Raw genomic sequence first — 16,730 nt, forward strand, 5'->3', positions numbered from 1 at the left:
TGTTGACTACGTTCGACACAGTATTAAGCACTCTCTACTTCCACTGACTGAGCTGAAGATAGTTGGTTTCAGTGCAAGATCAGTCTGAAAATGAGAAATTTCACAGTACATTTTGTTCCATGTAAATCCATGCTGTTGTGGACTTATAGTTATTTATTGAAAGCACCTGCTAGCCCAGGGTGATAATACCGTGCATCAAGCAAGCTGTAGAATTGCAACCAGTAATTCCTGCATTGAGTCCACACCTTCGCACAGGGACAAAGCCTGTCTTGTCTAACCAGACTGTAGTGATGGAGACCCCAGTATTCCCACTCTCTCATTTGACCCAGGTAAGTTGACAGGATATTCAGAATCTTTCTATTGGATTTTAAGACCTTTCAATCAAAGGTACGAGTAGTGGCACTGTGCACTCTCTGGAGCTGAATGAGACTGAACTAGGCTTCTGCAAGCGTATTGAAGTCAGTATGGAGATCTGGAGTTTTAGAAGAAGGACGTCACCAGGGAAGACTGTGAATTAGGACCAAGAAGGAGCATAGCCCGTACACACTCATTAGAAATATGTGCCTCTTGTCTGTGCATGAACAAAGAATTCAGAAGGAAGTGACATTGGAACAAGGGACCTTAAGAAAAGACAAACAGAAACTGAGTTTCTAGTCTGTGATTGGAAAAACTAACATGACTCTTGGATTTATAACCTTGTGCAGTGTTGGTGACATTGGTGTAATTTCATCCTGTTCTGCCCACTTTTCAACAAGAAACAGAAAACTTCAAGATGATTCAGAGAAGAGCCATGGAGTGATTTGAAGCTTGGAAAGCCTGCCTCACAGTGACAGACTTAAGGAGCTCAATTTATTTATCTTTCTGAAAAGGAGATAAAAGGTGTTTTGTTCATGATATGGAAGTACTTACATCAAGAGAAGATTTCTGGCAGGATAAAGTTCTTTAATCTGGCAGACAAGTCATGACAAGAGCTTGTGATTGGAAGCTGAAACCAGATAATGTCAAATGGAAAAAGAAGTGGAGGTTGCAGTTGGGGCAGTCTTCAGTCATTTGAACAAGTCACTGAGGAAAGTGATGGACTTAAGGCCATGTGATGTTGTCCAGTAAGATCAGATCTCCTTCAAAAGATGTGGTCTAATTCACCTGTTAGTTACAGGATCCGATGGTGGAATTACAGGGTGAAATTCTCTGCTTCGTGTTCGGCAGAAGGTCAGATTGGTGATCACAGTGGCCCCTGTAAGGTTCACTGTTTGTTTGAAGGAGAAAGTCTGACAGGAGATGCTTTGCAGTGCCCTCTCCTGTGTACCATTGTCTGCCTCCCAAACCTGCCTTGCAGCAGCATCAACCTGCCTTCCTCTCCCTCTGCCATGACTCTGTTCTCCTTTCACTCCTGGGCTGCAACATTAAAGAAATTCTGTACTTTCCTTTATTCTTCTTCCTTTGAGCATTACTCAGAAATGAACATTGTAAAAGCACCCTATAAAAGCAACAGGGTTTTTTTTGTTTAGTTGAATGTTATTCATTGGCCAATCTTTTCCCTTTGCCAAAGAAACTGTTGGGATAAAAGACCATACACTTTAAAGCTTTGTTAAATACCCAGTTAAAATATTCACTACAAAACCTATTCCAGGTTCTTTTCAATTCTTGTGAAAATAATAACAATAATTCTAGGAGAAAAAGAATTAAGGAGAGCTTGCTTCAATACTGTCAGTCTGTGGCATGGTTTTGTTTTACGGACATAAGATCATCTTTTGTGCTTGGAAACTGGAAAGGCTTTGTGATAAAAGCCAGATGTGATTGCACTGGGAGAGTAGGTTGAATGTTTCAGTGCAGCAGTCTGGGGAATTGGGCGGATGCATGCAGCATATTTAGCACATCATAAGGTGCACTTCAGAAGTGAATAGGTGAATGAACCCCATGGGAAGGCTGTATGTTGCAAAATGAGTATAGGTACAGAGAATAGTCATGCATATGCAAAATGTTGAACTCTGCTGTCACTGAAATCAGTAGCAGCTTTGCCAATAAGGTGGGGAAACAATGGTGTCTTTCCAAGATCTGAAAAACAGAACTAGAGCTCTATCCCCATATATCATTATTCCCATCTACTGTTTTTATGTCCTCTGCTGACTCCAAACTCCCTGTGGTCCCAGCTTTGACAGTCTGCGTAAAGAGAGCTGGCAGCGCAATGCATTGAGCAAGTCAGTGAGCGCGGATTGATTTCTGACCTGTATAAATCTCTTCAAATGTTTGTTTTTCAGAGCCTAACTTTATTGCTGCCTATGACATTGGTTTGTTCACTTACTTCTTCTTCCGTGAGAATGCGGTAGAACATGACTGTGGGAAAACAGTGTATTCTCGTGTGGCAAGGGTTTGCAAAAACGATATCGGAGGGAGATTTTTGCTGGAGGACACATGGACAACTTTCATGAAGGCCAGGCTGAACTGCTCCCGTGCTGGAGAAATCCCATTCTATTATAACGAATTGCAAAGCACCTTCTACCTTCCTGAGCAAGATCTGATCTATGGTGTCTTCACTACTAATGTGTAAGTTGCACTGGTTTTACTGCCCTTCTTCTGTCCCCAGCAGTCTGAGGCTGACAATATCCTGATTTCTTAGACAATCTGAGCAATCATTTTTGAAATATCCTTTGGTTAATGTGAAGGAACAGACAGATCTGTGTTATCCATCATGGCAACATAGCCTTTAGGACTATGTTTTAAATCCGTGGTTCATAGATTCCTGGAGTCCATAAAAGGTGACTGTGCAGTTTTAGGGTAACTGAATTTGATATAAAACTGTGCTATGACAGACTTTGACTTTTTGTAGTGTCAGTACTACTTGTGTAGTTCAGAGAGCTGGTCTAAAAATGACCCAACAGAAAAACGTAATTAGTTTTCAGCCAGGCTAACATGCCTGGGCAATCTGACATAATTGTGTGACCATTGGGGCTGCCCCATGAGATGGACAGGTACATGTGCTTGGGAGAGAAGGACTGGAAGGAGGAGCATGAGGCAGGTGGGATCACAACAGCCTAGACTGAAATCAACATAAATGACTGTTGAACAACAGTTTATAGAAGCAAGATCATGTGGGCTATGCAGCATTTGACATTTCCAAGGGGGACTGTACCTCCGCCACAGAATGTTTCAGGTCCACAAATCAAAAGCAGCATTGGAACTCTGAGGGTAAGGCATGATTTCTGAAACTTTGTAATCACCTCTTCTTGGCTTGATATTGAAAAAACTTGTAATTGGAGTGATTCAGTGTAGCTGTGAAAGCAGAAAGGAGAAGAGGAGTTAATTAAAAAATATATTAAAAAACTCATAATGTATATTTTTAAGGGAAGAAAACTCAAATAACATTTTCTTTGAAGCCCAAGGCTAGGACAATAAGTTTCAAGCTATAACCAATCTGTGTGGTATTGAGTTTCAATAATACATGTTCTACAGGGGGGAGTTATCCTGATGTGTAAACTAGAGAATGAAAATTTGAGTTAGTTGCTCCACACGACCAACGCTCAAAGTGCCTTTCTCATGCTGGGTAGCCAACTTCTTTGGGGTTTTTGTGTGCAGTTCAGTACTGTTCAGTATGAATAAGGGTCTATCCCCAAGAAGCCCACAGCAAACCAAAGAAGTAAAGCCCCACTGAAGTACAGGCCTTCCTATTTTAATGTGTCGCTTGCTGGTGTGACAGGACTTGAACTTCAGCCCTTGAAGTCAGAAAGCATCAGCCCCAACTTCTTGAGCTAAACCACTGTTGAGAGTTTCACTATGAGAGTCAATAAGGCCCGAATATTATTCCTGCTCTGTAAATGCCAAGAAGTAGGTGTTTGGCCACCCTCCTCCATCTTCCATGTTTTATTTCTGCACTACCATTGCCAATGTCAGCCAAAAGTCAGCCGGTGGAGAAGCAACTAGAAAAAATAAACGTGATTGAGCACTGCACCTTGACTGTGGACTTCGGGGAAAATCTGTCCTGGGGTTGAAAGGAGCATGAGTCATTCTCTAACAATATTTAGAGGATGTTTGCCAAACTTCCTGAACGTTAAAAGAAAACCTGGCTACTGCTTTGGGCATTGGAGATGACACTTCTTTTTTTTGCAATCAGAGAGGACTTCTGTGCCCATAGTGATAATGTTTTATCTATCCATTTGTCCATTCATTCAGCCAAGAACAGAAGTTGGAAATGGGAAAATTATTGATAACTATATTGTATTTATCAAATTGGTGCAATTTTTGGAATATGAGGGAGGAGACATAGGCTACTTCCAATTGGAAGACTTCTCTGCTGTTTGTCTCCCAGGTTTAACATGAGACATGATGGGTATTACCCACCTCCTCTGTGTTACACTTAGGTCACTCTTCATACTGCGTTAGGGGTGCATGTTCTCTCTTGTAGAGGACAATATCATATGTAACATTTGTGTAATTGAAGAAAAGAGTTATTGATAATAGCTGAAGTTAGATCAAGTAGCATTTTGGGTCTACAAGATGATGTTCTTTTGAGAGTTCAAAGAAAAAAATGTTCCAATTTGTCATCCGACTAGACAAATAATGAGAATTATTCTTTTAACTTCCACTGGGACTTGGATCATGCTGCATGAGCTCTGCATACCAAAAAGGGTTGATGTATGCTCTAGTCTGAGTTTCTTCATAATGGAATACCTATGTACCACAAAACTATATTTTTTTTTAGTTTAAATGTATTCTTATTTTGGAAGTATTATGTTTAATGAATTTAGGGTCATCTTATAACAAAGGGGTATTAGTGGTTGTGGTAACACCCACACACAGATTTATTGCTTCAAGTTATGTTATACCCAGCTGAATCAGCAGGAAAGAGCTTTTGGGGGAAGCTGCTGATGAAATATTTAGGAAGTTTTTATTAAAATTTTTCTGGGAGGTAATAGAGAAAATGTTAAAAACTCCTTGAACTTAACCCATTCTCTAAACCTAGTTAATCCCAGGCAGCAGGAGGTGGGCATAAAGGAGGTTGCCCGTCAGGCCAGCACAGGGGCCAGCTGCAAGAGTTGGTGTCACTGGCTTGAGACTGGGATCAAACTTTTCACAGGGAGGTATGGGAAATATGCCAGGCCACAGACGGAGAGGAAAATGGGCCACAGATTCATCGAGAACCTCTTTCCTTTCTGCTCTCTAGCAAAGGGAAAGGGCTAAACTGTGGAGTCCTTAGCAGGGCCCTAAAAATATCCTTTCTTTTCTTAAAAAAAATGTTTTTGTTAGACTAGTAGAGTTTTATTCTTTCTTTTCCTTTTTCATTTTCTTTCTCATTCTGTTTTTTTTTTTCCATGTGTGCCTGAAGGCATTTACTTGTCATCCATCATTAGCTTTGTCTTAAGAGCCTGCTGTCTGTGAGCATGCACTGCGTCAGCGGCCTTCAGACAAAAGTGGAAAAAGGTTCACCCGGCGTTGCTTTGACATGTTCAAAGTGAGCTACTCCATCATGCCGGGAATGGAAGGGGCAGGGGCAGGAGCAGAGAGTGGGAAGGCAAAGCAAGAAGTTCTTCCTGATGTTGTATTGCTCAGAAGAAATATGCTGTGAAAGAATCTGCTCTTCTGCTTTTCAGCCTGGGATTGTGGGAGCAAGACGCTTTTTTTGTGCAAGAGAGTGTAATTATTGGTTTAGTAAAAAAAATGTGTTCTTTTCAGAGAATTCAAATTGCTTTAATTAGCAGAAAGATACATACAGCAGGGCTTGGGTTATTTAAAAGACACCATGACGAGTCAGTCTCTTGTGCTAGCCCTATTTTTAGTTTTATTCTGGTATCTTTTTCTATAAACGTTATTCTTTTTGTTTGGGTTGTTCTTTTTTTTAAAGAAGGCAGGGTGACGGGGAGAGCTGGGAGCAGGTCTGAATTTCAGGTTACCACGTAGCCAACATCCCTCTTTGGGCTGGCTTCCCTGAGGTGCCATCGCCATCTGGGAAGCACCCTCCAACCCTCTGGAGGCAAAAGGAGCTGAGCCTGCTCAGGATCTTGCAGAAATGGGTCTTTCATGCCTGAAAAGGGGCAGCGAAGGCTGAGTGATCTGTGTGCAAGTCCAGCTGGGCAGTGGAGCATCCCTAAAACAAATTCCCTTTCAAAGAGTCCTTCCTACAGTGGCATTTCCCTAGCCGTGCCTCCCCTGGCTGGTCGTGCGTGGTGAACAGTCTGCCCAAGACAGATGCTGTTCCCAGCTGGGAACACAAAGACGTGAACTGTGATCATTGAAAAAAGAGGCTTTCGTGTATTAGCAAGACCTTTTTGCATCCTGAGCTGCTGTAACAACCAGCCTGGTTTGCACTGTCACCCTCTCCCTTCCCCTGCATGCATGTGCATGCATGTGCATGCATGTGTGTATTTTATTTTTGTATATATAAAGTATTAGGGGATATATTTTATAGCTGAAGATTTCAGGAGCCTGTAGAAACAGAATTTCACCTTGAGAAACACGAAGAGATTAAAAATTAGGTTGTTTGTAATCAATAAAGATAGATGGGTTGTTAAAAAATAAAAATAAAACCAGACACAAATAATCCATGCAAATTAAACTATATTCACCTTTCTTGTCAGAACTGTTTCCATGGCCCTTAAATCACAGACATTTTAAAACCAAGCTTAAAATTCATTCTCAAAATTGTCATGCAAGCCATCTGCATTTTACAATTTATTTATTTATTTTTACTCCCTGTGAGATTGGTATCACTGTACATCTACCTGCCAATTTACATGTATTTTATCTGAGTGGAGTTTGATGTCTGTTATGATGAAAATGTCAATGTTCTAATGATTAAATTGATTTTTTTTCTCCCCTTTTCCAGAAACAGCATAGCTGCCTCAGCAGTGTGTGCCTTCAATCTGAGTGCCATTACTCAGGCATTTAATGGCCCCTTCCGCTACCAAGAAAACCCAAGATCAGCCTGGCTGCCAACGTTAAACCCCATCCCTAATTTCCAGGTACTGCTGCTGCCCTTCAGTTTACTCCAGTCCCTTTTATGTACTGTCACTCCAATGGGTTGATTGGTGTGGGGCTCATTTTTCCAGGTAGACCTGTGGTGCAGATAGATAAATTGTATTTCTCCACATTTGCGAGTGGTTTAGTCTGTGGAACTCCTTGCCACACGTTATTGAAAGCACGGGATTTGTGGCAAAAAGTGAATGGTTTTACTGATAATAAGAATGCTCAGATTTTTTTATAATAACAATTTAAATCTCTGTTATGCACATCACTGACACATGAACTCTGAGAATGTGGTCCTCACAAGGGGACATAGAGACGTGTCCCCACCTAAACTGGGAAGGATTGAAAGGTGAAGCTGGACAAAGTCAATCTAGAATAGAGACAACCTATGTTTTTAAACAGGAAAGGTGATTAACCACTGTGACTGTGTAAGGATGTGATGAATTTTCCATCACTCAGTAGGACCTCTAAGGCTACCACTGTTTTAGTGCAAGATGGATGCCTTTCCAAGACACGGTAGCTCAGCCAGAAGTTATGGTCGTGTTGCAGCAGTAACTGGTGGAAGAGGACACATGAGGCTGGTCACAGTGGTTCCTTCTCACCTTAAATATCTTTGGTTTTATGAATGAGCCACTTTCCAGGATTATCAGTGAAGCCCAGTTTGAAAATTATAGAACAACTTCAGTCGCTTTATGCTCAGATTCAGTCAGTGCGGTGCAGAGTATGCATGTGACAGCCCCAGCAAACAGAAGTCTTCTGAAGCATGAGCCCATTTTACAGCTCAGTCCCTTCTCACGTGGGGAGTCCTAGGGAGGATGGACTTGTCTTCCTGTCCTCGCTTCCCCATGGTGAGTCTTTTCAGCCAAATTGTGTGAATCTGGCTCTCCTTTATTATGGCAAAGGTGCTGAGGCTGCCTGCAAACACCATCTGCCTTCAAGCTGGTAATGTCAGGGACCTTCCAAAAAAGGACTCTGCAGTCACCTGAAGTCACAGCAAGAGCAGATGGGAGGTAGGTCCACGCCGCAGGCAGGGACATGCTTGGGGTCTGCTGAGGAACCCAGTTTCTCCCACTTAATTCCCTCATGGCACCTGAGTGAGGTCTTCTGCCTGTACGAGGTGGGTTAGGTTTGGGCTCTCGATCAACCCCTCAGCTTGGTGCACTCAAAACCAAGAAACCAAACTTTGCAGAAGGCCCAGCCATGCCAAACATGGGCAGGCTTTTAAAGGGAATTTGAAGGTTAACTGAGAATCAAGGACTTTCTGTCCCTTGCTGGGCTAACCCAGGAGGAATAGAAAAGGACTTTGGAAAGCATTTCCATGTAGTGAGAAGTATCAGATAAAATGTGGAGTGCAAAGATTGTAGCAGCAAGATCAAAGAAAAGGGTCAGAGGAAAATAAGGAAAGGAAAAGGAGGTATGTGGCAGACAAAAGGAAGATTGCAAGAAGAGATTAAGATGTTTTTCAAGTACAGGAGGAACAAGAGGTCAGCGGAGGGCCTTTAGGAGATGACAAGGGTAATTTAGTGACAGAAGAGGCAGATATTGCAGAAAAATTAAATTAATTTTTTTGCCTCAGTGTTCACAAAGGAAGATGCAGGAAGCATGCCAGATTTTTATTTTTTTTTTCTTGCAGAGAGGAAGGAGAAATACTGAAGGATATAGTGGATCAGGGCAGTGCAGATAATCAGGAAATTAGAACAAAACAAAATAAAACCAAAGCAGAGGGATGCTGTGTCAGCACACGGGCTGGCAACAGACCAAAAGGATTATCTGTGACTTGGTGATAACAGAAAACAAAACCAACAATGACATTCCTGCCACTGGGACTCCTCATTCAGTGATGTGCTAGAAAGGAAAGTGAGTGGAGAGAAAAGCATCCAAAGTAAGACAGCAGTATAAAGCAGAAGGTATATAGGAGACAGCAGAAGAGAGAGATCTAAAAACTCTTTAGAATATGGGATGAGTCATGAACTAAAAAAGACCATTGCAATAGAAAAAAAAAAAACCAAAACATTAAAACCCACCTGAGGACACATCAATAACCCACTGATGTTTCCTTGGTCTGGATACTCAGGAAGATGCTTAAGTTGATAAAAAAGTGACCATGTTCAAGGGGGTGGGAATTAGTATCACCCTGATCACCTACTTCACACAAACTCCAAAATATTGTAGGGCTTAGTACTGCAGCCATTGGGATCCGTGTTTATTGTGTAAATGTGAGCTAAATTCCTGTCAGCTCATTTTAGCACGTAGGAGAAGCTCTGCATGGTGCACCTCGGAAAGGCAGCCACACTGCAAGGAGCTGCTTTGATGCATATCAAGAGTATGCACATGGGAAATTTGTAGCCTGTAGCTGTAAATCGACATCCTAATTCACAGTATACTAACTGCTCTTCCAAACACCTGGACCCAAAATGAAGTAAAAAGAAATTTGTGGGGTTTTTTCTAATGAAATTGCTTGGGTGTGAGCTTCACTTATCACTAAGTGAAACTGTCCGTGGACTGAGTGTGGGAGTTGGCAGGATTTCTAGTTGTACCACTGACTCCCACGGCCTTGGGCAAGATAAATAACTAGTCACCTGGTTGTCTTTTGGAGTAATAAATCTTCTGCCCACCATGCATGGCATTGTGGGGAAGAGTGAAGATCCAGCCCTGGCTACTGACGTGGACCGCATAACTGCATGGGGAGTTTAATCTTGCATTGGCTTTTGAAAATGCTGAGTTATAGAGATCAGTGTGAGATAAAGACTCAGGCCTTAAAATGCGCTACCCGCCTGGTAGGACTTACGCTGGTGTTTAAAAGACACAAGATGAGCTCTCTTCTTCCCCACCATTCTGCATGGACAAGGGCATTGAGTCCTATCTCAGTGCACCCCTTGGTGCTGGAGGATGGATGGACATGGGTTGAGCTGCCAGTTGCTGTGAGGATAGAAGAGCTGCGTTTGGGCAGTGGGCAGCTAGTGGCTAGCCCGCCTTGCTTCAGGTGAAACCAGAGGGGTCTGTTCAGAAGGGAGCACATCAGAGAAAAGCAGTGTGCTGAGTTGGGTTCTTTGATGCAAAACTGACCCGTTTTTCAGGTTTTTTAACCTCCAGTTTTCGTGCATTGTGCGGACTGAGATGCCAGCTACAGTCTGAAGATTATTTGGAATGCTTCAAGGATTTATCACCACAAAAACTTTCTCTTTACTAGCTAGCTTTAAATCTTTCTACAGCTAGTTTTAATTCTTTCTTTTCCTCCTCAGTTTGTTAAATGCCTTTTGGCCTTCTGGTGTGCTGGCTCCAGGGTTTCATAAGAGAACGAAACACCACATCACTGGTCAGTAAACCAGCTGGGACAAGTGTTTTTAAAGAGTGGGTTACAGGCCAAAGCTAGACAAAGGACCTATGATTAGGCTAAGGGCCTGATCCTGTGACCCTCACACAGACCCACCTCTCCAGCAAATCAACAGGACATGGGTTTCCAGAAGAATTTCAGGATTTGGTCTTGGGCTCCTGGAACGGGGGGAAAATGCAGGTGCTGAAGTTCAATTTTCCATGTTTAGTGTGGGACGCTGAATGATGATGGCCCTAACGAGAACCTGACGGAGAGAGTCCTGCAGGATGCACAGCGCTTGTTCCTGATGAATGATGTCGTGCAGCCGGTGACTGTAGATCCATACGTGACTCAGGACAGCATTCGATTTTCCAGATTGGTGGTTGATATTGTTCAGGGGAAGGATACTCTCTACCACGTGATGTATATTGGAACAGGTAAGAGCATCAGGGCTTAAGAAAGTTCCCTCCACTTGCTCGTAGACCTAGCAGTCGTGGGAGCCCGGTTGCAATGTGGTTACACAGCTGTCATTCAACATCATTTTGGCACAAAATGGCATAGGATTTTGTTTGCCCGAGTAAATTAAAAGCAGGATGGAGGACTTGAGGCATAGTCCCGAGTGAACAGACCATAAATCTACATTGTGTTTAAAGACCACAGTAACATTTTTCTCCCTTTTATAAAAACATGTTTCAACTAATCAGACTAATACGTAACAGTGGGGAAGAGCAAAGGTCGCTGAAATGCTCTGTGGTTTTGTGCGCGTAGGTTGCCTCTTTGTGCTATGACATACTGATTTCTAAATAAGCAATAATAATACTCAACCTCTAGGCTTGCCCAAGGTTTTAATTATGTCTTTCTGTGCACTTCCTGGTGCCTACTGGTGTATGACTCCCAGAGCTTTTAGGAATGGGCATGCATTGAAATGTAATGCGGATGGGGAAGATGAGGCAAACGCTTTTTTGTGGTAGCATAGTGAGCCAGTGCTAGAATTAAGTATATGTTTAGTGTCTTGATTTCTACTGCCATCCTCTAATTAGCAGGACACATTGCCTCTTCTGAAAAGCAGAGATATCTTGGATAAATGAAAGATGCTGAAGAAGGACAAAGTGTTATAAATGGTTGTCTTAGCCCATATTCATACTAATGATAGAGGTTAAATTAAATAGTTTGATTAATCAGAGCATATGGCCAGCCTCATGGGTATAATGTTGTTACCCTCTATTGCAGAAGCTTTAACTTTAGAATAAGATGGATTGCCTCCATAAGCGCTAGTTTAATCTCACATCTGAATGCAGAGTCATAGCCTCATTCTGATGTTGCCACCTTCCAGGGCTGTGCCATAATTTATCTATCTTTTACCACCACTTACTTCAAAAGCGATCATCTTAGATGTGTTCTAGAAACATTCGCACAGTGGGAGCCTCCATGAACATTGATTATGATGAGAAGATTGTACTTAAATGGAAGTACAACATGATTCTGCCATTTTCATACCTTGATATTTTAAGTGAGGAGTCCCAGCTACAAAGCCAGAGAGAAAGCTTAGATACTTTCTGCCTCATATCATTTGTGTAGAAGGGTCCATTGCCATAGCCTTAGCTCCTGTTTCGTGTCTGCTTTCTGGCCCTGGTTAATGGTGACTGAAGCTCTGCTGGATCTGAAGTTTTTAAACCAGTCAAATGCTTCAATAGAGACAGCCCTGCCCAGAAGCAGCTGTGAACACAAACCCAGTCCCGAGACAAAACAAGCCCAAACTTGGGCCTCAGTCTTGTTCCACACTTAAGACTCTCCTACGTGAAAGAGAAGCTTCACATGGCAGCCAACCCCACACTGTAAATTGCTCATCTTTGGCTCCAATACAGAAGTTACTCGTATAGAAAGATGAAGCTACAGGGACAATCAGGGCTGACAGATCTCTTTGGCGTTGTGATGAAAAATGGCGTGGTTGCCCCGCTTTAACCCAGCATAAATATCCCACAGTTTGTGAGATCTTTAAATTGTTCAGGTAAGAGCACTGTGAACAGAAACATATATGTTTCGGTGTATGCACTGCTCATGCCTTAACATCCCCTTTTCGAGCTGGCAGGACAGCTTCTTGCAGGAAGAGGATCAATTAGATCCGTGACCCATGCAGTCATTACGGAGGCCTCTGAGATTTCCAGCAGGGCCGCTGCATCTGTTGTCATTTGTCATGGAATCAAGTCGCGCTGATCTGCTCCATAAACCAAAAGAAATGCAGACTCGAGGCACCAGAAATGATCCCTGCTATCTCAGGTCACCTTGCTGGATAACGGACTGGTAACAGGACCAGACTCTTCTCTACCTCAGTGCTCCAACTGGGAAATATTTCCAGGTACTCGCTCTCCAGCTAGTTCACACCCTTCTGGTTTCCCATTAAAATGCATTCACAGGCAGCTTCTGTAACATCTGAGAGCTGCTGAGGATTGTAACTCTGTAGCTGGAGTTCTCTCCGCCATGGGCACCAGGTGACCCAGACTAGGTTTAAAGCAGCTGTGTAAACATGACATTAGTATTTTACTCTTAAGGCAGGTATGAAATGAAGTCAATGCCTTCAGGATTTACTTGTGCCTTGTTTCTTGTTCCATTAGAGTATGGCACCATCTTGAAGGCCCTTTCTACCACTAACAGGAGCCTGAGGAGCTGTTACTTAGAGGAAATGCAGATCCTCCCTGACGGACAACGGGAAGCAATCAAGAGTCTCCAAATCCTGCACAGCGACAGGTCGCTCTTTGTGGGCTTAAATAATGGAGTGCTAAAAATTCCTCTGGAGAGGTGCTCCATGTACAGAACAGAAGGGTAAGCAAATTTACAGCTCTGATATATTCCACTTCAGCCTAAAAAGAAAAGCACCAGGGAAACATATTCTGGTCTGATTTGGTTTAGAATGCTTTTTTTCATAGCTACAAGACAAAAGACACCGTTGGAAGTGCATCTCCTGATAGATACATTCATGACAGGAGCAATGAGAATGAGCAATATTTTTTTTGTAAATATTAATTAGTCCCCCATCAGAAACTAATTGTGTGTTTACCACAGAAGGACTTGCAATATTTACTTCTTTTTTTATTTGACTTGATATTTCAGTGTTGCTTTGCTTAACTCCAGGTGTTTTGCTGGTGGTTCTTATTGGCAGCATGGCTGCAGGTTTCGGAATTTGGGTGGCAGCCAGCCTATCCTGGCTTATCCAAGTGATCATCTCTCAAACAGGGCTGGGCTGCGTGGCAGCTAGTTACTGCTTTTGGAACCCAATAGCTCACCTCAGCTATGTGTGACACCTCTTACACCTGGATAGATTCTGTGCCTTGATTGTACCTTTTAAAGGGAGTAGGAAAAAAGACTGGTTTTAATTGTCAGCCCTGCCTCCAGAGCAGTTTTCCACCCAGAAATGGGTGTAGAAGGTTTTTGCATCCAAATGGTATCCCCCCATTTAAGTGATACCAACTGATGGAGACATATGCTCAAATAATCTCCCTGAGTGTGTAGTGGGGTCTGCTGTGGGTAAATGGCTTGTTTACATCTCCTAAAAACATTCCTCCTTCTCCTTGCTGGCTTTTGCCTTGCTTTCCTTGATGAGCGTTTTTCCTGAAACAGATCTCCTCTGTGCTAGACAAGAGGAAGGAGGTTGTTAGCAACGTCTGAACGGATTCCCTCTTACATGGCCTACTGCAAGATGTCCCTCTTCTCTTGCCAAAAAAACTGATATAGAAAATGTCACCATCATTTTATTTTCAACAAGTAGAGTTTATCTATCAGCTTGTACTAAATTCATGCCTGTCTAAATATAAAAATGCCAGCTCTTTCTGTTTTCACTGAACCTCTTAATTATCCCTTTCGGAAAATACAGCTTGGTCATTACTGCAAGTTTGACACAGAAGTGTTTAATGTGTAAAGGTTTAGTTGCTTATAGAGAGGCTGACACAGAAGTGTTTAGTAAGAGAAACAGAACCACAGCTGGAAAATGCCATCCCGTCCTCGGCCCTTAAAAGCAGAGATTTAAAAAGGTAGAACATAACAGCTGTCCTCTTCAGGCTGTCCTGGAGAGTTTCAGTTTGAGAACATTTATATGTGTATACATATACATGATCCAGTTTCGAGAGAAAGGAGTTCTTCCTTTTCTTTCTTTTCCTAATCTTGAGTTCAGCTTTCCAGTAATTTATAGGTCATGTCCCAGTTTCAGCCTGTGCAAGTACTTTGCATGACACTTGCATTAAAACTGAAATGGTGGAGTTTTGCTCAACTGCCTAAAAAAGGGACAAGCAGGGAAAAAGCAGCCGTGGCTGGAGGGCAGATGGGTGGGGGTACCTCACAGGGGCACCGTCTGTTTCGGACCTGAGGGCTGCAGTGCAGTCCCCTGCTAGTGTAACCTTATCCCAACAGAACAGAAAGCCGGTTCCAAAGAGGCTCCCTTGCACACTGGTGGCCACAAGCCACCTCAGTTTTGTGTGTTGTACAGCACTGAGTCCTGGCTGAAATTACTGGGAAGCCTGAGTACCAACACTAGTTTTTTCTAAAACAAACTTTCTGGAGGCATTTTTCAGTGAAATAAGGAAACAGTCTAGATCTTTGTGGGATGGAGACTCAAACTCTTCCTCCACTGACTAGTTTCATGCTACTTTTAGGCAATTTAAGCTAGTCAGTAGGCTATACCAAAGTACACAAGATAGGGTCTCCTGACAGCACGGCAGCTGCATGTGTTTGTCGATGTGGGAGGTCAGAATTTGTTGAATTCGGGTGCTGGCCAGGTAGTGTGCTCGTGTACATTGTAATGGATCCTTTGCCCCGTGGTTGAGTCTTGTGGAGGGACTGTGCATTAGAAAGGAGGAGGAAGAAAAAGAAAACTTAGGAAAGCCAGTGAAGGGAATATATCCTGAATATCTCCTTCTCTGGAGATATTCAAGACCTCCCTGGACAAGGTCCTGTGCAGCCTGCTCTGGGTGACCCTGCTTTGTCAGGGGGGTTGGACTAGATGACCCACAGAGGTCCCTTCCAACCCCTAACATTCTGTGATTCTGTGAATTATTTATTTGTTTAAAAGCATTTTTGTGATATTATTAATTTTTAAGGTAAGCTTTTTTTTTTTTGTAGGAAATTTTTCAAATGCATATTTTTCAGCTGCAAGTGCTGGAACCTTTCTTCCCCTTAGCATCCTGGCTGTGTAGGTGATAAGTCAACTTGGCCTCCTTTGTATTTCTTTCAATACTGAGCTGTATCGAGAAGGATGTTTTAATTTCCTCCAGTGCATTCCACCTGGCACTTCTCCTGGGCTGTGATTTATTGCTTATTGTTGTGTCTATGTTTAATACATGCCAATATACAGCCACCATGGGAAGAAGGGCTCCCGCCCCTACAACATCCCCCGCTTACTTTTTTGTCGTGCTGTGACTTCTTGACTGGTCTCCCTGAAAAGCTCTGGTTTCAGCAGTTTTTGTAATCTAATCGTTTTGATGGGGTCTCAGGAAGCTTGGAGGTGATGGAGAATTTGTGCCTCCCAGGCAGGAACACCGCAACACTGTTTTCTTTGGCTGTGCCCCGTGTTATCAGGAAACTTTGCAGCCTTTTACACGCTGGGGGCTGATGAGGGTTCTTGATTGCTGACTTAGAGCTCTTGCCTTCTCCCTGCCTTCTCCCTTCTCCCTGGGATGAGTGATCATGTGTTGAGAGAAAATTGATGCCAGCATTCATCCCCTCCAGCTATCCTTGCTGCTTTAAAGCCTTGGGGCTTGGCACCAAGGCTCAGAAATGGGTTGGAGGAGAAAGCAGCAGCAAAGGGAAGAGGTGGAAAGGGAAAAAGGTTTCTGCCATCTCCTTTACTGTTTGTTTATTGACACGGCACCAATTTAATCTCTTAAATGGTGACCAGTAACTTAGCCTCATGTCTTGATTGAGTTCGTTGACCCAATATATTTCTAGGTGTCTGAGCAGTGTTTTGTGTGTGCCCACTGACCTGTCTCAATCTGTCTTTTCAGAACAGCCAGTCTTAGCAATAGGGCAACGGGAAGACATCTGTAATATCAGCTGCCCAAATTTACAGGCTGGACTTGGCTGCAGGGACTTTGCCTTGTGCGTGTGTTTTCTTGTGCTTCAGAACTGCCGTTCCCCACTCTCGCTGGAGACTATTAGGAAGATGTCCAACACGAGCAAAACCTACAAGTCCTTTGAACGTGCAGTGTGGTTTGAGGCTGCTTCACTGGGTGTTAGCTTGGCTACGCTTGCTGCTGGATTTTGCATGGCTTTGAAATCTTTGTAACCTCCCTGCAATTTTCAAATGAACTTGGATTTTTACCTAAAGTTTCCCCCAAGCTTTGGGGAGGGATATTTGGAGATCCAGAACTACATCATTACCACTGACACCACCGTATCTCTAGAATATGTCTGAACAAAATCCTGGATCTGAATTTTAGAGGGATGAGGACTTGCTATCTGGACCATTATTTTC

The 16,730-nt window shown here is 42.9% G+C and overlaps 1 protein-coding gene across 5 annotated transcripts in view; it reads left to right on the plus strand.

Moving 5' to 3' along the window:
• The window catches only part of SEMA5B (semaphorin 5B), a 278,518-nt gene that overhangs the window by 206,336 nt on the left and 55,452 nt on the right, over window positions 1-16,730 (plus strand). For all 5 annotated transcript variants that reach the window (XM_075431115.1, XM_075431116.1, XM_075431114.1 and 2 more), the window contains 4 exons: window positions 2,259-2,544; window positions 6,818-6,953; window positions 10,500-10,707; window positions 12,883-13,090. In XM_075431115.1, coding sequence (XP_075287230.1) covers window positions 2,259-2,544; window positions 6,818-6,953; window positions 10,500-10,707; window positions 12,883-13,090 — 838 coding nt within the window. The remainder of the gene's footprint in view (window positions 1-2,258; window positions 2,545-6,817; window positions 6,954-10,499; window positions 10,708-12,882; window positions 13,091-16,730) is intronic.

Source organism: Opisthocomus hoazin, chromosome 9 (assembly GCF_030867145.1).
Source record: "Opisthocomus hoazin isolate bOpiHoa1 chromosome 9, bOpiHoa1.hap1, whole genome shotgun sequence".
NCBI classification, from domain to species: Eukaryota; Metazoa; Chordata; class Aves; order Opisthocomiformes; family Opisthocomidae; genus Opisthocomus; species Opisthocomus hoazin.